Source organism: Oncorhynchus kisutch, linkage group LG7, assembly GCF_002021735.2.
Source record: "Oncorhynchus kisutch isolate 150728-3 linkage group LG7, Okis_V2, whole genome shotgun sequence".
NCBI classification, from domain to species: domain Eukaryota; kingdom Metazoa; phylum Chordata; class Actinopteri; order Salmoniformes; family Salmonidae; genus Oncorhynchus; species Oncorhynchus kisutch.
In genome coordinates, this window is record NC_034180.2 from 40,507,545 (window position 1) to 40,530,656 (window position 23,112).

Below are 23,112 nucleotides of genomic sequence, written 5' to 3' on the forward strand. Positions count from 1 at the left end.
GAAGAGCTTGATACTATTATGATCTCTCCTCTGAGTTTATCACCTGTTGTCCTCCCTGAACATAATGGGGGCATTTTCTACACTAGGCCTATAGGTAGTTTATGATGTTGAAAATATTGGCTATTATGTTATAGCCTGATGATAAAACGTCAAATAAATGTTTTACACAAAAACAGGTGTAGCGGTAAATATAAACTATCTACCACAATGACAACTAATTTGGCCTTTACATGTTCGATGCACTGTTGAGAGCTACATTCCGAGGGGTTCGTGCTGATTGTATGGAGATTGTGACAGCCGGTTAAATGGCGTCCCTTGACAATGCAAGAACAAGATGTTTGTCAGGAGAAGTGCAGTATTATCACAAGGAGAGTTATACTTGGAATATGGAGGAGGAATGGAGGGAAAAAGAGAGTCAGAGGTCTAAGAGAGAGAGAGAGAGAGGGAGGAAGAGGGTGAGCTTGGGTCAGTTAAATGATGGGGAAAAAGATGGTTTGTTAAAGAAGAATGGTAGAAAGTTTAAGCAGAGAGAGTTGGACAGGAGGAGAAGTGAGTGAGGGCGAAGTATTGGAGGTGGTAGGTGTGAGGAAGTTGTCGGGGCCCGAGGCTTGCACGGAGGGTCAGGATAAAGATTAGTCTGTGAAGTTTTTGGAAAAAGTGGACCCTTGCCTATTGGCCGATCCATTTGAGGTTTCAGGGTCAATAAAAACAGAGTTGGTGGCTGTGGAATTGGTGAGGCTAACCAAAAGTTGTATTGTGAAAATGTGTATGTATTTCTGCTGGTCAGAGGGAGCAGGCGCTCTGTGTTAAATGAAAGGGGGCAAGAGATGTGAATTGTTTTGCTCTCAAAAAATAGGGCGCCATTGAAATGAGTCATTACTGGGGTAGCGGTAAATGTGAAAGCTGACCAACTGAAGGGGAAGATTCCCGGTGTTTGCGATGCTTGTCGTTTGGTGCGACGCAGACAGGGTGGCATGTGTGGAGAAACAGAAATCATTGTCTGTTCTCTTCAGTTTTGTTGAGTCTTTGCCCAACAGTGATGTTAGGATATATAAATGATCCTGTATGAGCTTTTATGCTGACTACATTACGTTGTTACAGGTGTCAAGCTTATGGGCATGTGGCAGCAGTCTGTAGGAGGGAGGTTCCTAGGTGTGAGAAGTGTGCAGAAGGGCATGAGACAAAGGAATGTGTAGCATTGTGGAAAGTGGTGGTATGTGTTAATTGTAGGGGTGCCCATGGGGCTGGGGATCAGACATGTCCTGTGCGAGAGAGGCAGGTTCAGGTTTCCAGGGATAGAGTAGTACAGAAGTTGTCATATGCTGAGGCAGTTAAGAAAGTAGAAAAATATTTGGTCAAGGGAGAGGGATCTGAGAGGAGTGGTGTGAGTAGTAGATCTGAACCAGTACAGAGGGATGGGCCAACAAGTGATATATGTTTCAGTAAGATTGGACTTTTGGCATTTATAGTAATGGTTATCAACTGTACAGCAAGGATGGGACGTAAGTCGCAGAAAATAGAGATTGTGGTTGCAGCTGCGGAGAGGTATTTGTGTGTGCGAGACACAGGGTGTGTCAAGTGGTAGTGTCCCATCCTTTCAGGCTGTTGGCCTGAAGTAGGACTAAATGCATTTAAATAGTGGAGTATGGCATTTATTATTTTTGTTTGTGTAGTGTTAGATGGTAGGGTATTTTTTAAAATATATTTTTTAGATAAAAAAACACACAAATTTAAGCAAAGTATAAGGGAGTTATACTCCAGTTTAGTAGGTGGCGGTAATGCAACATTTATTGGATGCCAACCGCCGTTGAACCTAATCGAAGAAGACAAGTAATTTGTCCTTTCAGTTTCCGTAGTAGTGTGTTACGTCCAGTACTTCCGGAAAACAAGAAAAAAGCGATCCAATGCTCTAAGAGGTCGCAATCAGATCGATCACAACAACAAACCTGTTTTAGAATTTTGGTAGGTAGAATAGTACGAAGTGTTTGCCTCTCCATGCTGCTGTGCCGCATTTCAGCAGTGAGCCAGAGCGTAGCGAGATGGGGAACGAGTGTTCGGAGAGGCGCCCTTCTCCACCCCGCACTCTCCTTCAACACCAGCCGTTGTCAAAATGTCAGCTCCACCGACGGTACGGTTCACCCTGCAGCCGCCCAGGGTGCTGGGCCGTACCGCGACAGTGTGTTGCTTCCCCGTACTGAATTCCCCATGAAACTAACCGGACAGAATCTCATAGACCGGGAGGTACAGATACAACAGGTAAGACGAGTGCTCTAGTCTAGCATGCTAATGTCATACTAACTAGATAGCTTACCAGTGAGCCACATGTTTCGAAACGGGTGCGTGTGACCGATTGCTAATGAATGTCAGATAAACAAACAAGAGGTTTACTAGCCACTGCAAGACTCATTTTGGTTAGCTAACTAACTAACCGTTCTCAATGAGACTGTGTCTGAAATTCAGCTCTGTGCCTGTGTTATGACTATAGACTTGACAGTAATATGTCAGTGTATTGATTCTGTCTGTGTCTAGGAGTGTGGCTTTGCAGAACTCTACTCATGGCAGAGAGAGAGGAAGGCCAAGAAGGAATACTGTCTCCACGATGGCCCCCCATACGCCAACGGGGACCCACATGTGGGACATGCCCTCAATAAGGTGTTGTTATTTGCTACATTTGAGTCATTTAGCAGAGAATCCAGCTGTGCAATATTTCTCAACTGGACTTGAACCCAGAACAGAGATTAATTCGTGATGGCTCTCACTGGCAAGACGAGGCTTTTATCATCATGATTCTTTGGTGTTGTGTGTTCCAGATCCTCAAAGACATCCAGAACCGCTTTGAGATGCTGAGGGGGAAACAGGTTCACTATGTCCCAGGCTGGGACTGCCATGGGCTGCCCATTGAACTGAAGGCACTGGGAGAGCTGGGAACCAGTGGACTGAGCCCTCTGCAGATAAGACAGAAAGGTCAGTGGGGCAGGGAACAGACAGCTGATACATTACTGGTCACTTATTGTGGATGGATGGAACTGACTAGGTATTAAACCCAGGTCACCAGCAAGACCTGGCAAGGATCATGTTAGCCTATTGAGCTGAAAGTGTAGGCTGTTAAAAGCGTAGGCATTCGCTTACACAAATATTCAGGTCTCAGACAAAATTACTGTGGTTCACTGAAACACAAAAACAGCTCTGCCTATTGATTTAATAGAATCTGATATCCCCCTATGTATGTATGACACCAGAAAATCAGCTGTGTGTGTGTCTGTTGATGAACTGTGGTCCCTCTGCTCTCCAGCTCGGGAGTTTGCGGAGGGGGCGATCGCTCGTCAGCGCGCTGCCTTCCAGCGCTGGGGTGTGATGGCGGACTGGGATAAGTGCTACTACACCTTTGATGGGACTTATGAGGCAGCTCAGCTTAAGGTCTTCCAGGACATGCACAGCAAGGTGGGATATATTCTATCAATTTGGGTCAGCCTGCCTCTCCAGAAGATCTGACACTCATTCTTTCACTTGCTTGCTCTCTCTCCCCCAGGAGATAACTGTTTGTTCTTGTGTTGTAATTTCTAGGGTCTGATCTACCAGGACTACAAGCCAGTTTTCTGGTCTCCTTCCTCCAGGTAGGCAGCACTTAGTGGCTTCTGGATATAGTCTCTGCTACATAGCTCTTCCACATACTTTTGGCCATGTAGTGTATGTGGATACCCCTTCAAATTAGTGGATTTGGCTATTTCAGCCACACCCATTGCTGACAGGTGTATTTTATTTATTTAACTAGGCAAGTCAGTTAAGAACAAATTCTTATTTACATTGACGGCCTAGGAACAGTGGGTTAACTGCCTTGTTCAGGGGCAGAAAAACAAATGTTTACCTTGTCAGCTCTGGGATTCGATCTAGCAACCTTCCGGTTACTAGACCAACGCTCTGACCACTAGGCTACCTTTCAATGACATTGTCGAGGATCAGTAGGATAGTCCGTTTTACGAGGGTATGTTTGGCAGCATGAGTGATCGATGCGTTGTTGGGCAATAGGAAGCCGATTCTAGATTTAATTTTGGATTGGAGATGCTTAATGTGAGTTTGTATGGAGAGTTTACAGTCTAGCCAGACACCTAGGTATTTGTAGTTGTCCACATATTCTAGGTCAGAACCTTCCAGAGTAATGATGCTAGTCGGGCGGGAGTGTGTGGGCAGCAATTTGTTGAAGAGCATGCACTTAGTTTTACTAGCAGTTAAATGCAGTTGGAGGCCATGGAAGGAGTGTTGTATGGCGTTGAAGCTCGTTTTATTTATTTTTTAGCACAGTCTCCTAAAAAGGGCCAGATGTATACAGAATGGTGTCGTCTGCGTAGAGGTGGATCAGAGAATCACCAGAAGTAAGAGCGACATCATTGATCTCTACAGAGAGAGAGAGAAGTCGGCCAGAGAATTGAACCCTGTGGCACCCCCACAGACTGCCAGAGGTCCAGACAACAGGCCCTCCGATTTGACACACTGAACTCTATCTGAGAAGTAGTTGGTTAACCAGACGAGGCAGTCATTTGAGAAGCCAAGGCTATTGAGTCTGCCGATAAGAATGTGGTGTTTGACACAGTTGAAAGCCTTGGCCAAGTCAATGAAGACGGCTGCACAGTACTGACTTTTATCGATGGCGGTTAGGATATCGTACATGAGTACAAAAATAAAAAAGTTTTTAAAACAGATAACAAAAACTTCTAATTATAAATGAATTGATCAGTAACTATGATCACCATGCGCAATGTCAAGCATCGGCTGGGATGATGTAAATCTTGCCGCCGTTGGACTCTGGAGCAGTGGAAACACATTCTCTGGAGTAATGAATCACGCTTCAGCATTTGACACTCTGACAGACGAATCTCCATAGACAATTATTCCTCCATAGAAAAGATTGTAAGCGGCCCTTCAAATTAGTGGATTCAGCTATTTTCCGAATCTACCAATGGCATGCACCTGGCGGATGTCAGCATAGTGCCAACTGTAAAGTTTGGTGATGGAGGAATAATGTTGAGGCTGTTATTCAAGGCTGTTTTTCGTGGTTTGGGCTAGGCCCCTTAGTTCTAGTTAAGATAAATCTTAATGCTACAGCAAACAATGACATTCTTGATGATTCTGTGCTTCCAACTTTCTGGCAACAATTTGGGAAAGGCCCTTTCCTGTTTCAGCATGACAATGAAAATCCCGTGCACAAAGCGAAGTCCATACAGAAATGGTTTGTTGAGATTGGTGTGGAAGAACTTGACTGACCTGCACAGAACCCTGACCTCAATCCCATCAAACACCTTTGGGATGAATTGGAACGCCGACTGTGAGCCAGGCCTAATCGCCCAACATCAGTACCTGACCTCACTAAAACTCTTGTGGATGAATGGAAGCAAGTCCCCGCAGCAATGTTCCAACATCTAGTGGAAAACCTTCCTAGAAGAGTGGAGGCTGTTATAGCAGCAAAGGGGGGATCAACTCTATATTCATGCCCATGGTCTTGGAATGAGATGTTCAGCGAACAGGTGTCCACATTCTTTTGGCCATGTAGTGTATCTCTGCTGCGTCTCTCCCCCCCACCCCTCCTTTCATTCTCCTCCTCCTTACCTCTAATTTTCTCTCTCGCCCCCCCCCCCCCACCCCCCCAGGACAGCTCTTGCGGAGGCAGAGTTGGAGTATAACCCACAGCACGTGAGCAAAGCAATCTATGCCACCTTTGCCCTGGCCACCCTGCCCCCTAAGATGGCGGAAGCTGTAGGGGAGTTGGGCAGCATTTCTGTGTTGGTGTGGACCACCCAACCATGGACCATCCCAGCCAACCAGGCTGTCTGCTTTATGCCAAATGCCCAGTAAGTACTACTGTCAACAGACATCCCCTCACACACCTACCTGCACCTTCAGTACTATACAGTATAACTCCCACCTTTTGTAAATGTGTTTTAATATCTCACACACAGGTACTCAGTAGTGAAGAGGAGAGACAGCTCACAGCTCCTCCTAGTGGCCACTGAGCGCGTTTCCAGCCTGGCAACACTGCTGAGCACAGAGCTGGAGACTGTGGGCACTTTCACAGGTAAACTGGACACACAGACAGACAGACAGACAGACACATAAACATTGTCATGTCACTCTGTCACTTTCTCTTCCCATCCCCACCTCCAGGTACAGAACTTGAGGGAGGAGTCTGCCAGCATCCCACCATTCCCAGGAAGGAGGTTCCATTGCTTCCAGCTAATTTTGTGACCATGGGCAAAGGAACGGGATTGGTTCACACAGCTCCTGCCCATGGGATGGAGGACTACAGTGTGGCCTCCCACTTTAAACTATCAGTGGTGCGTTCCTTTAGTTGACTAATATATCAATGGGATTGACAGAACAATATCAGTTGGTTAACTTCAAAAACATTCTGGCTTCCAGGCTAAAAGCCATCATGAACTTCCAATGACATCTGTCCTAGAGATGGGCACGGTTTGTATTTCTATTAAGGATTCCCATTAGCTCTTCCTGGGGTTAATCAAATGTCTGAACGGATGTTAGTATTCGATTACTTGAGTGGGTGTTCATTTTCAGAGTGAACCAATTTCAGGACTATTTTAACAATGAAAAAGCTTTTGTCTAAATTACATTATCCTTGTGACATTTTTACTTGCAATGATATACCAAAGAGTTTAATAACCACTACATTTGAAATTCCTAATTTAATTAAACTGCAAACTTTTGAGTGTAGTTTTTATAATGGTGCATTACATTGCTATCGCCCCACTTCAAATAGCAATTACAGGCGCTCATCTAAGAGTTTCTACAATACCTGACACAGATCAACGCAAAACACTCACCAGAAACACTTTTTGTAACAATCAGTTATATCTTAATGAAAATCACACTTCTCGTTCACTGTTGCTGTTAGCCAAACTACTGATGAAAAGCAGCATGGCCTCTGTTTACCTCTGCCGTGTGCATTTGTGTCGTTCTGATTGGTCGATTGTCTATCATTTTTTTTGTGTAACTCTTTATATAACAATGAGAATTTCGACTCTGTATATCTGAACGTCATGATATTATTCGAATAGTAAAATCATTTCAATTACCCACCCCTAATCTGTATGGCTGTGTGTGTTTCCTCTGTTCTAGGAGTGTATCGTGGATGAGGAAGGCAGGTTCACTGAGCTGGCTGGGCCTGAGCTACAGAGTCTGTCTGTGATGGGGGAGGGCAACGATGCAGGTAGGAAGAAACTGTGAGAGAGACAGGGAGGATAATGCTTAACTTGTATTGTCTAGTTCAACCTCTTGCTCTCTTTGTACAAGCTTTTGTGCGTGTTTTGTGTGCATGTCAGTGATCTCCATGCTGAAGGCTGTCGGTTCTCTAGTGAAGGAGGAGGAGTGTGTCCACAGTTACCCGTACGACTGGAGGAGTAAAGAGCCTGTAGTCATCAGGCCCAGCAAACAGTGGTTCATTGACATCGCCAGCCTTAAAGACAAGGCCAAGGTAGGAATCACACACTGGGGATAACTCTTACTTACTTACTGACTTTATTGTCCCCATGGGGAAATTCTGTTGCAGTGTCATGTACACATTCAAAGTGGTGTTGAAATACAAAACACGATTGACAAAACAACATAACATTTACACACCAATAATAATAATAATAATAGTAAGAAATAAAAGATTAAAAAGAAGGAAAGACTAGCCTGCTGGCCTTACGGGGTCAATGGGAACAGTCCCCGAGCTATTTAGGAGGGATATCACACCTGGCACAAATGATTGTCTCGTTCTGTTTTCCCTGCTGAGGGGTGCCCTATACCTGCGCCCAGAGGGGAGTAGTTCAAAGTCCAGGTACAGGGGGTGGCTTGGGTCTAATATAATTTTGTGAGCCTTACAGATGTCCCTGACCTTAAAGATCTCATCCAGGCCTGTCTGTTTGACTCCAAGTACCTTGCTTGCTGTGGTAATAATCCTTCTCAGCATGTTTCTCTGGCTGACGGTGGCATTGCCAAACCAACCAACCAACCAACAAACAATACAAAAAGTTCAAATACTCTCAATAAAGGATTTGTAAAACAGAGTCAGTATAGTACAGTCTCTGTTGACTCTATGTAGATCAGGTCTAGGTCTGCACATTTACTCCAATGAAGCTTATTGTCCAAAAAAACACCCAGATATTTATATTCCTCTATGAATTCTATATTCTGACCTCTGATAGATGTTGCAGAGGTAGGTGTTGTGCGCTTCCTGAAGTCTATGCACATCTCTTTGGTCTTGTTGGTATTGAGGACCAAGTGTGATTCCTCACACCACTCTACAAAGTCATCTAGGACCGGGCCATGATGTTCCTCGTCATCATGCAACAGGCTGATCAAGGCAGTGTCATCAGCGAACTTAACGAGATGTCTGTCAGGATGGGAACTAGTACAACTATTAGTGTACAAGATGTACAGAAGTGGGGACAAAACACATACCTGAGAGCCTGTGTTGGTATTGCGTATATCCGACACATGGGGACCTATTTTGACTCGCTGTGAGCGTTGGCTCAGGAAGTCCAACAGCCACAAAACCAGCCCCCCGTCTAAGGAGAAGTCCCGAATGAGTCTCTGTGCCAGAATGTAAGGCTGGTGTTGAAGGCAGAAGAAAAGTCAACAAACAGAACCCTGACATGGGATTTGGCACCCTCTAGATGTCTATAGACCATGTTAATACACCCTCTAGATGTCTATAGACCATGTTAAGGAGGGTAAGAATGGCATCATCAACTCCTCTGTTCAACTAATAGGCAAACTGAAATGGGTCGAGGAGCTTCAAGGCATTTCATACCTAGGGATGTCAAAGCGACAGGGCGATAGTCATTCAGCACAGAAGGATTAGATGCTTTAGGAATGATTTTTTTCCACAACACTGGAACGTGTTGCTGGTTGAGTGAGGATTGGAAAATGTCTGTAAAAGCACCAGCCAGTTGTTCAGCACAGTGCTTTAACACATGTCCACTTATTTTGTCTGGGCTTTTGTATGTGTTACATCCCCTGAACAACTTAAGAACATCAGACTGTTGAACAACAACTCCCTCAAACATTTGGAATGATGTTTCCATTTGTTTTACTTCCGACACAAAGTTGTCTGATTCAAATCTTGAGAAGAAAACATTCAGTTCATTATCCATGTTCTGGCGCTCATGTCCCCCAAAGTCAGCACTGGTTGTTCCCCTGCCTATATGGGGGGCACTAGCCATGGATTTAATGCCATGCCAGGCTACCCTTGCGTTTCCTGAGGAGAGGGTCCTCTCCACCCTTGCGTTTCCTGAGGAGAGGCTCCTCTCCACCCTTGTGTTTCCTGAGGAGAGGGTCCTCTCCACCCTTGCGTTTCCTGAGGAGAGGCTCCTCTCCACCCTTGTGTTTCCTGAGGAGAGGCTCCTCTCCACCCTTGTGTTTCCTGAGGAGAGGCTCCTCTCCACCCTTGCGTTTCCTGAGGAGAGGGTCCTCTCCACCCTTGCGTTTCCTGAGGAGAGGGTCCTCTCCACCCTTGCGTTTCCTGAGGAGAGGGTCCTCTCCACCCTTGCGTTTCCTGAGGAGAGGGTCCTCTCCACCCTTGCGTTTCCTGAGGAGAGGGTCCTCTCCACCCTTGCGTTTCCTGAGGAGAGGGTCCTCTCCACCCTTGCGTTTCCTGAGGAGAGGCTCCTCTCCACCCTTGCGTTTCCTGAGGAGAGGCTCCTCTCCACCCTTGCGTTTCCTGAGGTGAGGCTCCTCTCCACCCTTTGCTTGTTTGCCTCCTTGTCCACCAGTATCTGTCTTTTTGTCTCACGTTGTACATCTCTTAAAGCCTGTCTATCACCCCTAGAGATGAATCTGTTCTCACTGCGATACATTGAGAGGGATTCTTTCAAACAGGTGATGATTCTCACTCGCATACACTTAGAACAGGTCCCACTCAGTAAGTTAGACTCTTAGAAACTGAGAATGATTCTTCTTATAGAGCAGGGATCAACTAAATTCAGCTGCGGGATGATTTTTTTCTTCTTCAGCGGATGATCAGGGGGCCGGAACATAATTACTAATCATTTTTTAGACTGCAAGAAGCCCAAAAAGAGAGAATATTTGACTAAAACATTTAGTTGTGTCTTTATGACTGTGTGTAGGAAGTGCTGGCTAAGGTGCGTGTGATCCCAGAATCGGCGAGGGGCAGTCTGTTGGCCCACCTGGACAGAAGACCGTACTGGTGTATCTCACGCCAGAGGAGCTGGGGTGTGCCCATACCTGTGTTCTACCACAAGGAGACAGGAGAGCCTCTCATTAACAAGTAACTACACACCCACAAACATACACACACACACACACAACGCCACCCCGCTCTGACCCCTGCTCTCTCCCCCTAAAGGCACACTGTATCCCATGTGACCCAGCTGTTCTCAGAGAAGGGCAGTGACTGCTGGTGGGAGCTGCCCCTGGAATCTCTATTGCCACCAGAGGTGCTCAAGAAGGTGAGTCACCTCAGCACTTTCACTCACAAGTCAGTGAATATGGTTGTATGATTAAAAGAGGATTTTAGCACCTTGTGTGTGTGAAGATTAACGTATGTGTGTGTTTGTCAGAGTAAAGCAGGAGAGGTAACAGACTACGAGCGTGGAGATGATGTGTTGGACATCTGGTTTGACAGTGGAACCTCCTGGGCTGCTGTTCTTGAAGGTGAGGCTCTGTGTTTAGCTAACCTGGCGAAGCTACGTACGACATCTGCCAAGTATTCTTACACTAGCGATTACGCTTGTGTTTTCTTAGAATTCAAGGCTGTGTCTGAAGGTTGTTTTCTTAGCTAGGCCTAGCTAAATCACAACTTTCTAAGTGTCCTTACTACACTAACCAGTTATTGAATACTGTACAAACTGCCTGGTGATGCTATCTCTCTCTGGCACATGGCTTATTGTGAATTGTTTATGCATTAGAAATAACTTCTATCTAATATGAAGCGTGTGTAGTCCTTGTACATCAGCCATTAGCTTTATCCCTCTCTGGAACACACCTTACTGAAGTGTTCTATAGTCACATAATAAGGAAGACTTTCATTTGTTTGGATATTGTTCTTGTTGTGGCATTTGGCAAGACTGACATCCAACATACAGCCACACAATTTCCCAAGGTTTACCCATGTTGTCCATGTGAGTGGTTGTGTTGTGTTTTCAGAAATGAAGGAGGAGAGTGACACTGACTCTGAGTCACGGCTCAGCTGGCTCCCTTCCTCCCTACGCAAACCCCTGGTGCCAGGTTAATAACCCCCAGACCCCTCTTCTACTCCCCCCCCCCCCCCCCCTCTTCTACTCATCCCTCCTTCCCCCCCTCTTCTACTCACCCCCCCCTCTCTTCTACTCATCCCTCTTACTTCCTCTCCATCTCTTCTCTATATTTCCTTTTTTCTATTGATTTCTGTTTCTGTCTCTCACTATCCCCCCCCCCCCCCCCTCTCTCTCTCTGACTCGCTCCTGCTCTCTTCCCCTTCTCTCCTCAGCATGTGGGAATCTGATCACCTTGTTTGGGAGCTGAGCACCTTAAAGATTGGTTATCTATAAGATTCACTCCCTGACTGCACTCTCTGTTTAGTCAGCAGTCTCTCTCTTTGGCAGCAAGGGAGGCTCTCCCCCTGAAAGCCTGGTGGCTGTACCTGTGCTATTGTCTAAGGCAGGAGCACTACGGTCTCTAAGCCGCTCTCTAACCTCTACAGTACCCCGTGGCTTTGGAAGGCTGCCTCGCCATGTAATGTTTCTGTACTGTCTCTCCCAAGGCTGGCCAAGGTGGAATGTCTGTCGCTACCACTTTCACGCAGGGCATTGGTCAAGGCATGGTTGCACAATCTTGGTATACTCGTCATGCATTGTCTCAATGTCCTCACTACCAGTGGCTGTGGTCTCTGTCCCTCTAGACTTGTCCTACCTCTTGTGGACAAAGTCAGTGACGTTCCCCTGATACTAACCATCTGGCTTTCCTCTCTGTTCGCATGAATTGGTTAAGAACAAAACACTGCAAAGAACTAAACATGTTTTTCCGCTTGCTCGCTCTCTCTCTCATCAGACTCGAGGGCTGATGTGTATGTGGAGGGAAAGGACCAGATAGGAGGTTGGTTCCAGTCCTCTCTGCTCACCAGTGTTGCTGTGCAGAAAAGGGCTCCCTACAAGTCAGTGAAATGCTTTTTAGATTTGTGTGCTTGTTGTAAATGTGTCCGTAAGAAAGCCAGAGAAGAATCTGTATTCATAACTTTCTCTCTCAGGGCTCTGATAATGCATGACTTTCTCTCTCTTTCTCTCTCAGGGCTCTGATGATACATGACTTTGTGATAAGCGAGAAAGGAGAGAAGATGTCCAAGTCTTTAGGCAACGTAGTAGACCCCGATACAGTCATCCACGGGGGGGAGGTGAGAGGCTGTGGATGAGACCTAACCTTTCTGGAGAAACATACACACTCCCGGGGTTGGTCAACAGTGTTAGTCCTTAAAGGCTTTCACCCTACCCCACTCTCCTATCTCTTTCCCTCTATTTCTCCCAGGACCCCAGTGTGTCTCCTGCCTATGGAGTGGATGTGTTGCGTTGGTGGGTGGCAGAGTCCAACGTCTTCTCTGAGGTCCAGATCGGCCCCAACGTGCTCAACTCAGCCAGAGACAGCATCAATAAGGTGAGTGTCATGGTGTCTACTATCTGTGGGTCTGTCAGTCTGTGTAGGAGTCTCGTTACCTGCTTCTCCACACTGCTGTAATAACTCTTCCTCGTCTCGTTCTAGTTGAGGAATACCCTGAAGTTCTTGCTAGGGAATCTGCAGGGTTTTGACCCTCGTACTCAGGCAGTGGACCCTAAAGAAATGCACTACATTGACCAGTACCTACTGCACCTTCTACGGAACTACAGTATGAAGATGACAGATGCCTACAATGATTTTGGTGCGGGCAGGGCCATCCGCCTGCTCCAAGCCTTCATCACCAGAGACCTCTCCAAGTTCTACTTCAGCATCATCAAGGACAGGTACTGATACTCTTGCTAAATACTACTACCACTGCTATTGTTATTACATTGTCTACTACTACTCTGTTACACTTATGACAACACTATAATGACTGTCATTGCTACTATATGGCACTATTAATAGTCTGTTACTCTCTCCCTCTCCCAGGCTGTACTGTGATCCTGAGGACTCGTTGGGTCGGCGGTCCTGTCAGACGGTTCTAGAGGAGATTCTGGACGGAGTGACGCGCTCCATCGCTCCTATCCTACCTCACCTGGCCGAAGAGGTCTACTTACACGCCCCAGGACATAACGGTATGACCTTGTGTGTTTGTGTGTGCGCGTGCGTGCCTGCATGTACCTGTGTGTGTGTGTGTGTGACTCTGAAAGTCTCTATCTTCAGAGGGGGAGACCATGTTCAGGAGTGGCTGGATTAAGAGCAGTCCTGTGTGGCGGAGGCCGGGATTGGAGGAAGCCGTGGAGGGGGCATGCGCTATCAGGGATTCCTTCCTGTCCTCTATCCCAGGACGCAATGCAGCCGAGTATGAGCTGACCATAGAGATTGAGCCTGGCCTACTGTTTGAACTCATTGAGGTAAGGGGGCAGAATGCGCTCTCTGATGTCCTCCTCATAATCACTATACCACAAACGGCTGAGATGTAGTTGTATGGAAGGGACGGTCTTTCAGGTCTCAGAAAAGCGACTCCAAGTTGGCTACCACAAACTTTACCTATCTAATCTCTCTTTCTCAGTCTCTCCAAGACGAACCTACTTCCTCTTACTCTCAGCTAACAGAGCTGATGATGTCATCGCAGACAACTCTGACTAGTGCCCTGCCCAGAGACCTGCCCGCTGATGCCCTCATCAGCAACGGCAGTTTCCTCATCAACCTTGAGGGTGAGTCCCAGCTAAGCTAACACTAGTACATTTACAATGCTGTAGTAGCTGAATCCAAAATGAAACTCAGGGTTCTATAGGGCCCCCGAGTGGTGCAGCGGTCTAAGACACTGCATCTCAGTGCAAGAGGCGTCACTGCAGTCCCTGGTTCGAATCCAAGCTGCATCACATCCGGCAGTGATTGGGAGTCCCCATAGGGCGGTGCACAATTTAACTGGCTTGCCTAGTTAAATAAAGGTTACTTTAAAAAAAAGTTTTTATATACAATCATATCCGCTTTAGCTGACATCCACAAAGCGGTTGTTTTGGCAGTGTAGGAGGTAGAACTGCGTTGGAGCTGTCAAATCCACAAGCAGCTCCTTTCCATTGGCTGCACGGAGTCACATTAAGAAATCCCATGCAGCCAAGTTTGAACACCAGAATGTGAGATGTAATCTACACCTTTATTATGATGCAAATCCTCATTATTTAGTTGAAGGATTTTTTTATTTGAGCGTCATTATTTCTATATAGCCTAGACTTTGTCATTCTGAACTTCTAACGCGAGTGGGGTGGGTGTGGCTTCATGACACTGATCAAGATAAGCTGCTTACCAGTTTGACAGCTCCAACACAGTTAATAGCCAATTCATACTTGCTCTAGCAATGTGATCCGGAGGCTCCGTAAGGAGGGTTTGACATTTGATGGTAGGTGGGGCAGGAGGTCCTGTATAAACACTCACCTTCTTGACAACTTCCTTCACAACATTTCTGCTCAGGGAAGCTCAAGAAGTATGTATGCTCTGACTACTTCTACGGAGGCTGCATCGCAGTAAATTCTGTACAGCCACTGCAGGTGTCGGATTGACCTTTTAGGCCTACACCTATATTGCGTTTATACAGGACCTACTGCCCCCACCTACCGTCAACTAATCATGTACATACGGAGCTATAAGGAGCCCTCTACATTGTTACAAATTTTGGGAGGCGCACAGAGATGAGGCTCCAGAGACTCCGAAATTGCATCACACCCACCTTACGGAGCCTCTGGATCGCCAACCCGGAATGGGCTTTTACACCTCAGACTAGTGTTGAACGGTATACTGAAACTTCTGTACTTTTTGAAACTAGAATATGAAAAGGGTTCGGTACTATAATTTCTGTTACTTTCCAGAAGTGTCACGTGGGTAAAATCACACGGGAAGCCAAGCCAGAAATAAAAACTAAAAAGCCATATTACAACCAGTGATGTAGTGGAGGGTAAACACTGTTTACACCTTTTTTTATTTGTGAAAAAGCATTTACCTTTTTGGGTACCACTGCTCTAGAAAGTTGAGTGAAGTTCAATCTCATGCTTCACTCGGTGGGCTGATAATTCTAAGTGGCAAATGTTATTGGTCACATACGTGTTTAGCAGATGTTATTGCAGGTGTAGCGAAATGCTTGTGTTTCTAACAGTGCAGTAATATCTCACAATTTCACAACAATATACACATCTAAAGTAAAGGAATGGAATTAAGAATATATAAATATTTGGATGAACAATGTCAGAGCGGCATAGACTAAAAATAGTATATACAGTGGGGCAAAAAATTATTTAGTCAGCCACCAATTGTGCAAGTTCTCCCACTTAAAAAGATGAGGCCTGTAATTTTCATCATAGGTACACTTCAACTATGACAGACAAAATGAGAGAAAAAAAAATCCAGAAAATCACATTGTAGGATTTTTAATGAATTTATTTGCAAATTATGGTGGATTGGTGGCTGACTAAATACTTTTTTGCCCCACTGTACATATGAGATGAGTAATGCAAAAATGTGAAAACATTATTAAAGTGACCAGTGATTTCAAGTCTATGTATGTAAGGCAGCAGCAGCCTCTAATGTGCTAGTGATGGCTGTTTAACAGTCTGATGGCCTTGGGATAGAAGCTGTTTTTCAGGCTCTGTCGCAGCTTTGATGTACCTGTACTGACCTCACCTTCTAGATGATAGCAGGGTGAACAGGCAGAGGCTCAGGTGGTTGTAGGTGTCCTGGAGGGCAGGTAGTTTGCCCCCTGCATTGGGAAGACCACACCACCCTCTGGAGAGCCCTGCGGTTATGGGCGGTGCAGTTGCCGTACCAGATGGTGATACAGGATGCTCTCAATTGTGCATCTGTAAAAGTTTTAGGGTTTTAGGTGCCAAGTCTAATTTCTTCAGTCTCCTGAGGTTGAAGAACCACACTCTGTATTGGTGGACCATTTCAGTTTGTCAGTGATGTGTACGCTGAGGAAATTGAAGCTTTCCACCTCCACTGCGGTCCCGTCGATGTGGATAGGGGGTGCTCCCTCTGCTGTGTCCTGAAGTCCACAATCAGCTCCTTTGTTTTGTTGACATTGGGTGACAGTTTTATTATTCTGGCACCACAATCCCAGGGCCCTCACCACCTCCCTGTAGGCTGTCTCGTCATTGTTGGTAATCAGGCCTACTACTGTTGTGTTGTCTGCAAACTTGATGATTTGAGTTGGAGTGCTTAGCCACGCAGTCATGGGTGAACAGGAAGTACAGAAGGGGCCTGAGCATGCACCCTTGTGGGGCCCCAGTGTTGAGGATCAGTGAAGTGGTGTTGTTTCTTACCTTCACCACCTGGGGGGGGGGCGGTCCATCAGGAAGTCCAGGTCCCAGTTGCAGAGGGCTGGGTTCAGACCCAGGGCCTCAAGCGTAATGATGAGCTTGGAGGGTACTAGGGTGTTTGATTGCTCAGTTATAGTCAATGTACAGCATTATTACATAGGTATTCCTCTTGTCCAGATGGGATAGGGCAGTGTGCAGTGTGATGGCGATTGCATCGTATGTGAATCTATTGGGGCTGTAAGCAAATTGAAGTGGGTCTAGGGTGTCAGGTAAGTTATATGTAACCTTTATTTAACTAGGCAAGTCAATTAAGATCAAATTCTGATTTACAATGACGGCCTAAGTTAGAGGTGACATGATCCTTGACTAGTCTCTCAAAGCTCTTTATGGTGACAGAAGTTAGTGCTACGGGGCGATAGTCATTTAGTTCAGTTAACTTTGCTTTCTTGGGTGCAGGAGACACAGATCGGATACAAGCAGAGAGGGGTTAGTAGTACAGTGGTTCCCAAACTTGGGGTCGGGGATTCATACGGGGTCCCCTAAAGTTGAAATTATCAAACATATAAATAACTTCTCTTTAAATGGGTATAGAATCCAATATTTTAGAGTAAACTTTTACTGTTAGAATGCACTTTAATGTCATTGTGTTGGGACAGCCTGTGGAACCTAAAATTGATTGAAATATAAAACTGCTTTACAGATAGTAGTGACACAAACAATGTGAGGCTGAGGCAGGCTGCAATGCAGGAAGCAAACAGGTTACAGTGGTTCCCAAACTTGGTTGGTGGGGTCCCCTGAAATGTAAATGTGGTCCCCAGAGAATCTAATCTTAACAAACACAATAACAAGTTCATCTTCAAATGGGTATACTGCCCTTCCAAGCAAAAAGGCAGTAACTGCTCATAGTGTGGAACTGAGAAAAGGCTTTTATTTACCTTGGTTTCACAGTCACTTTATGCAGTTACTGCTTTTCTCCAGAACACAATACAATAGAGGCAGGATACTTGTCCACATATTTAAGCATGTATTTAATTTAGCAAAAATGACTTAACTAATTTTTGACCAAATGAGCAGTTACTGCCTTTTTGCTTGGTAGGGCAGTATAGACTACAACATAGTTGAATCTACAAAGGGCTTTTTATACGGGTGCACTTTAGGTGTTTACAATACAGAACTGAATTACATGAGATACTATGGATATGAACGTGATATGCATTTTGTCATTACATTAGGCCTTCCCAATAGACCTGCATGAAAATGCAATCAAACAATACAGTTGTAAAAATGTTTTGGTTTATATCGGTGGTTGTTCGTCTTCTCTTTAGTTTACCCCTGCACCTTTTCTTACCACTACATCCCTGATTACAACCTGTGTGTTGTGATTGCATTGTTTGCTCTAGAACCTGTTAGTTCATATGCCTTCCCACCGTGATAATATAGGCCTAAGTCAGAGACTATAAGAGACAGAATAAATTCAGCCACACCTTTGTTTCATCAAAACCAGAGAGCAACATCCGGTTTAGTCCACAAAGCATATTGTCCGGTTTAGTCCACAAAGCATATTGTCCGGTTTAGTCCACAAAGCATATTGTCCGGTTTAGTCCACAAAGCATATTGTCCGGTTTAGTCCACAAAGCATATTGTCCGGTTTAGTCCACAAAGCATATTGTCCGGTTTAGTTCACAAAGCATATTGTCCGGTTTAGTCCACAAAGCATATTGTCCGGTTTTGTCCACAAAGCATATTGTCTGGTTTCATCCACAAAGCATACAGCATGGTAAAGCAAGTTAACATTTCCGACTACTAAACAACTATTGATTTAGAACCATGGAGAGTTACCGCAAGTCACAAAGAAAACAGGAGCTCCACTATTCCAGCACCATTTCAGCTAAATGCTTTGTGAACGTTTCAACATCAAATAACTTGTGCTTTAGTCTAATGCAGTGATAACTAAAAGATTCCAAAAACAATTTAGTCCAATCAACGTAAGAGATCACATGGCTGTCCATGGTACTTATTTGTGTGTGTGCGTAAGTAGAAAAAACAGTTGACTCACTCTACTAGTAGAGAAACACAAATGTCATCCTCTCATGTTGCCAAAATGGTTTATGACTCTGTCATACAGTACACACTTAGTTGTTGTCCTAGGCTACCTGGCCAGGCCAGAGGCACAATGTATGAATTTATGGTTGGATTAGATTTGCCGTTATATTCATTGGCCAGTACTTAAAATGAAGTAAAACCACAAATCCAACTCCCTATATCCGTCAATGGCTAATTTAGGAAATGTCCAATTTTAGCTAGCTAGCCACCAGAGGGCAACAATTACATTTTTTTCTGCCAATGAAGTTTGGGTTGATGTGAAGCCAAGTCCAAACTGGTTTCCCTTTACACTTTTGTTTTGGTGTGCCAGAACCATTCAGTTGAGCTCACTCAGTTTCTCAATGCTGATTGGCTATTATTATATACTTTTTTTTTTATTAAGGGAGGCCAAATTATTTGTAATCTGTAGCACCATGAAATCAGCCAAAACAAACTCAATAGCTCAGTGCATGCACACACTTATTGAATATGCATTCATTCACCTGTATTGTGAATAAGGCTACATCGTGACTTACCGTTCAAATAAATTATTACCATTGTAGTTGATTTATTAATGCATACATGGCTGTCTTTCTAAAACAATCTAATCTGATAATAAACAGCAGTTTCTCTGACTTTGGCTAATATGCCTTTTTTCGCATTGTGATACTGAACCTGGTATCAGTATCTAAGTCAATTCTGGTGTCTGCTATCGCCAGTTAACACTTGATCTGATTGAATCTTTGCCTTAGGCTTCTTCTTTTTTTTATAAGCAGCCCAATTCTGAACTTTGTTTTCACTAATTGGTATTTTGACAAATCAGATCAGCTCTAAAAAAACAAGAGCTGATGTGATTGTTCAACACCAATTAGTGTAAAGAATATCAAAATTGGGCTGTCAGTTTAACGCAATCATAGTCTGTTCAAAACAGCCAAGTATTTTAGGGGTCATACAGTAACCTGGTTCGTGTTCACTATACACCAAACCTTAACTTGTCGAGTAAGAAACGTTTTAATATGGTGTCTGGTGTGCACTAATGAATATGACCTTTTAACCTCCCTAATCATAGCAACATTTTCGCTCTGTCCAATCAGGTGGGGTTATCCGTGAGGACAGTGCTTACCAAGTAGCGGCAGTGCCCACCTCCATGGCCCGGTGCCCAAGGTGCCGGCGGTACACCTCAAGTTCTCCAGACTGCCCCTGCCCCCGCTGCCAGACCATCCTTACTAGGGCGCAGTGACAAGTCCGTCCGCACCATCAAAACCAGCAAATTGCCGTTTAACCCGGTCTGTCTGCTTGAACTGACTCCAGACAACCAGGGGTCAACCAAGAAAGACCCTGCTTAGCAACGCACTGAGAGGGGAAACAGCGACAGCCAGACTGTCTGGCAGTTACCTAAATGACATTATCTTTCTTCAGCTCTTCAACTGACATTGACTCTGGCATGTTGCCGCATGCAGTGAGGATGGATGGTTTACAAGACAGGCTTCGTAAAACAAAGCACACATTTTATTTTGATAGAGGGAATTGTCATAAGAGCTATGCAGTACTTTTGAGTTCATAAGACACCTCTCCCAAAGAAGGGCACATCAGTGATGTTTCCTAGAAAGGGACATGTATTGATAGTCCTGGACCCCTCCTATGAGGCACAGAGTGCAGTAATATACCTACTAAGAGAATCAAGTCATCGGGTCTGATTATTGTATGTATTAGGATATATAGGGGATGGTACAACACTGAGCGCCTAGTTTTTTTATTTGTATTCATGTTTAATGATCTGTATAGTTCTCCTGTCCACTTGTACGAAATCTATTAAATAAAGGATGATCATTAAAATACACTTGGAAGCCAAATAAGTGCAATATTCCTAAAAATCCTCCTAAACCAGTGATTCCTATCACCCTTTGAAAACCAAGGTGTCATTCAGTAGGGTACAAATATCTGAGTCTACCTGAATGGTCTGGAGAGAATCCCATGGCGGTTTGTACTGAACGCCACATTTCCCCCAAAAATTATTGGAACAGACATTAAAGTACGTTTGCTCCATTTAGTGTGTGGCTTGACGCAATGCATGACATATTAAGGGCAGTGATGCATTTAACCCACAACACAACCTCTCCCCATTTTTCAACGCAGCCATGTACTGCTACCATTTTTGTAAATGACCAGTGTTAACTGTTCTTACCCCAGGCCCAGAGAGAGAGAAACCATGCTGAGCATTAAACTTTTTTATTCTGCTGTCTGCCCCCAGTGGGGTCCCTCAGCCAGTGTCTAGATTACAGCTACAGAACAGTACTGCAGCATGTATCATACATCACATTTGAGGGAGGGATGCTTACTGAACAATCATACGGCACACACCCTGCAACCCCCTTTTGAGTGGGTTTTAAGTATGTTAAAAGGTAGAGTACTGGGGCTGCTAGGTATAGCTGGGAGACAAAAAGTGACATCCAACTCCATCTAGGCCCCCCATATTCCATTCTGAAATACAGACTTGGACATTGATCAACCTAATACAATGTTACTTATTTGAATTGGAGTAAGATGAGTGAGCACTGAATTAAATTAAAAACCCATCCTACCCTCCTATCATTTACACTTAATTAGATTCAACCTTTTTCTCAATTGAACACAAGTCTCCCTCATAACAGGGTACCTCTACTTCCTGTACTGTACATGATAGGTAATATACCAGTTCACTACCACTCTCTCACTCCTATATTGGATGCTAGCAAGAAAAGCAAGAACGAAAATGCACAGAAGCCCATCTAGTTCCCTCGCTTCTACTCCCTCTCTCCCCCTCTCTGTCCTCTCTCTGCAGGTCTTCTACTCCCCCTTTCTCAGTCGTCTCTCTGCAGGTCCTCCACAGCCTCCAGTAGGTGTAGTGCCAGGCTGTACTGGCCGTGGTTCTCAGGTAGGATCTCTATGAGGCGGCTCACCAGCCTGCTGGTCTGACTCAGGGGCACCGATGGGCACCCCAGCTCACTGGGGTCCTGGGGAAAACACACAGATACACATGAATAGCATCAGTAACTCACACAAAACTAGGGGGTTGAATTAGTTACACAAGATGATGTTCAGTGGTTACAGGATGACGTGGAAGACTAGCTGGTCTCACCATGGCCTTAAGTGTTATGAAGGTGCCATAACATGGTAAGTCTCACTATAGGCTTGAACCAGGTGTTCTACAGTGGTTATAAGGTAACACAGAGGTTGATCTCACCATAGCCTTGAGCCAGGTGTTCTACAGTGGTTATAACATGTTATAAGGTAACACAGAGGTTGATCTCACCATAGCCTTGAACCAGGTGTTCTACAGTGGTTATAACATGTTATAAGGTAACACAGAGGTTGATCTCACCATAGCCTTGAACCAGGTGTTCTACAGTGGTTATAACATGTTATAAGGTAACACAGAGGTTGATCTCACCATAGCCTTGAGCCAGGTGTTCTACAGTGGTTATAACATGGTATAAGGTAACACAGAGGTTGATCTCACCATAGCCTTGAGCCAGGTGCAGAGTGTGGGGGGGAGGCGAGCCAGCAGCTCCATGGCGGGCCGGGTCTGGGTCTGGGTGTGGAGCAGGGAGTAGCTCAGCCTCTGGCCTGTTAGAACCAACAGCTGGGAACCCAACACATCCTTATCCTCCACCTCAAACATCACCTGACAACACACACACCACAGGCTTCAATGTCATATTTTGTGTGAGTGATCATATTCATTGTGTGTATAAAGTTATTAAATATGACAAGTGACATGAGTGTACGAATATGTACACTCATAGGATAGTTTTAGGTACACCACCCGCTCACAAAAATGGATCTCTCCTACAGACAGTGAGTCACGTAGCCGTGGCTTGTTTTATGAAGCAGACCGACGTCGATGCATTCGGTTACTGTTCTATTGAATGTTAGAATGGGCAAAACCAGTGACCTAAGTGACTGAGCGTGGTATGATCATTGATGCTAGGCACTCTGGATCCAGCATCTCAGAAACAGCCACCCAGGTTTACAGAGAATGGTGAGACTGACATAACATCCAGTCAACAGCAGTCCTTTGGGCGAAAACAGCTTGAGAGAGGTCGAAGGAGAACGGCAAGAACCGTGCAGTACATAAGTACAGAGCGGCATCTCTGAAATGCACAACTCGTCGATCCTTGTCAGGGATGGGCTATTGTAGCAGACGACCACCCTGGGTTCCACTCCTACTAGAGAAAAACAAGAGGGCTCCAGTGAGAACACGGTCACCAACACTGGACAATTGAGGAGTGGAAGAACATTTAGTTCAGTTGAGTGGCCTGGTCAGTCCCCAGACCTCAACCCAATAGAGCATCTTTGGAATGAGAAGGAACAGGCTGTTTGAAGCATGAATGTACCAACGTCCAATCTGCAGCAACTGCATGATGCCATCGCGTCAGCATGGACCAAAATCCATGTGGAACATTTCCAACACCTTGAAGAATTCAGGCTGTTCTGGAGGCATAGGGGAGTCCAACCCGGTACTAGATGGGTGTACCCAAAACACTCACTGGGGGGTTTATGTTTTATGTGTTAGTATGTGTATCAGTTTCTATCCAGT

General features: G+C 45.1%; 2 protein-coding genes across 8 annotated transcripts in view; one reads left to right on the top strand and one right to left on the bottom strand.

Annotated features, from left to right (window-relative positions):
• The first annotated feature begins 1,844 nt into the window (after nt 1-1,844).
• Nucleotides 1,845-20,373, top strand: iars2 (isoleucyl-tRNA synthetase 2, mitochondrial). 2 transcript variants are annotated; one of them, XM_031829105.1, is made up of 22 exons: nt 1,845-2,256; nt 2,530-2,652; nt 2,811-2,964; nt 3,293-3,441; nt 3,565-3,614; nt 5,643-5,843; nt 5,952-6,067; nt 6,157-6,326; nt 7,126-7,216; nt 7,329-7,480; nt 10,119-10,279; nt 10,358-10,460; nt 10,572-10,665; nt 11,158-11,238; nt 12,040-12,142; nt 12,277-12,379; nt 12,511-12,636; nt 12,742-12,980; nt 13,129-13,274; nt 13,363-13,553; nt 13,712-13,856; nt 19,628-20,373. In XM_031829105.1, exons 1-22 carry the CDS (start codon nt 1,996-1,998, stop codon nt 19,771-19,773), a joined length of 3,105 nt encoding a protein of 1,034 aa, XP_031684965.1. In that variant the 5' UTR covers nt 1,845-1,995; the 3' UTR covers nt 19,774-20,373. The 2 variants fall into 2 exon arrangements, with proteins under 2 accessions (XP_031684965.1, XP_020343815.2); XM_020488226.2 differs by lacking the exon at nt 11,158-11,238.
• A 372-nt stretch (nt 20,374-20,745) lies between these two features.
• The window catches only part of rab3gap2 (RAB3 GTPase activating protein subunit 2 (non-catalytic)), a 42,316-nt gene continuing 39,949 nt past the window's right edge, over nt 20,746-23,112 (bottom strand). For 5 of the 6 annotated variants that reach the window (XM_031829101.1, XM_031829100.1, XM_031829102.1 and 2 more), the window contains 2 exons: nt 22,033-22,197; nt 20,747-21,526 (listed from right to left, as the gene is read on the bottom strand). In XM_031829101.1, coding sequence (XP_031684961.1) covers nt 21,374-21,526; nt 22,033-22,197 — 318 coding nt within the window. In that variant the 3' untranslated portion in view covers nt 20,747-21,373. Of the gene's footprint in view, nt 21,527-22,032; nt 22,198-23,112 lie in introns of all 6 variants that reach the window. The other variant, XM_031829103.1, reaches the window with a different exon arrangement.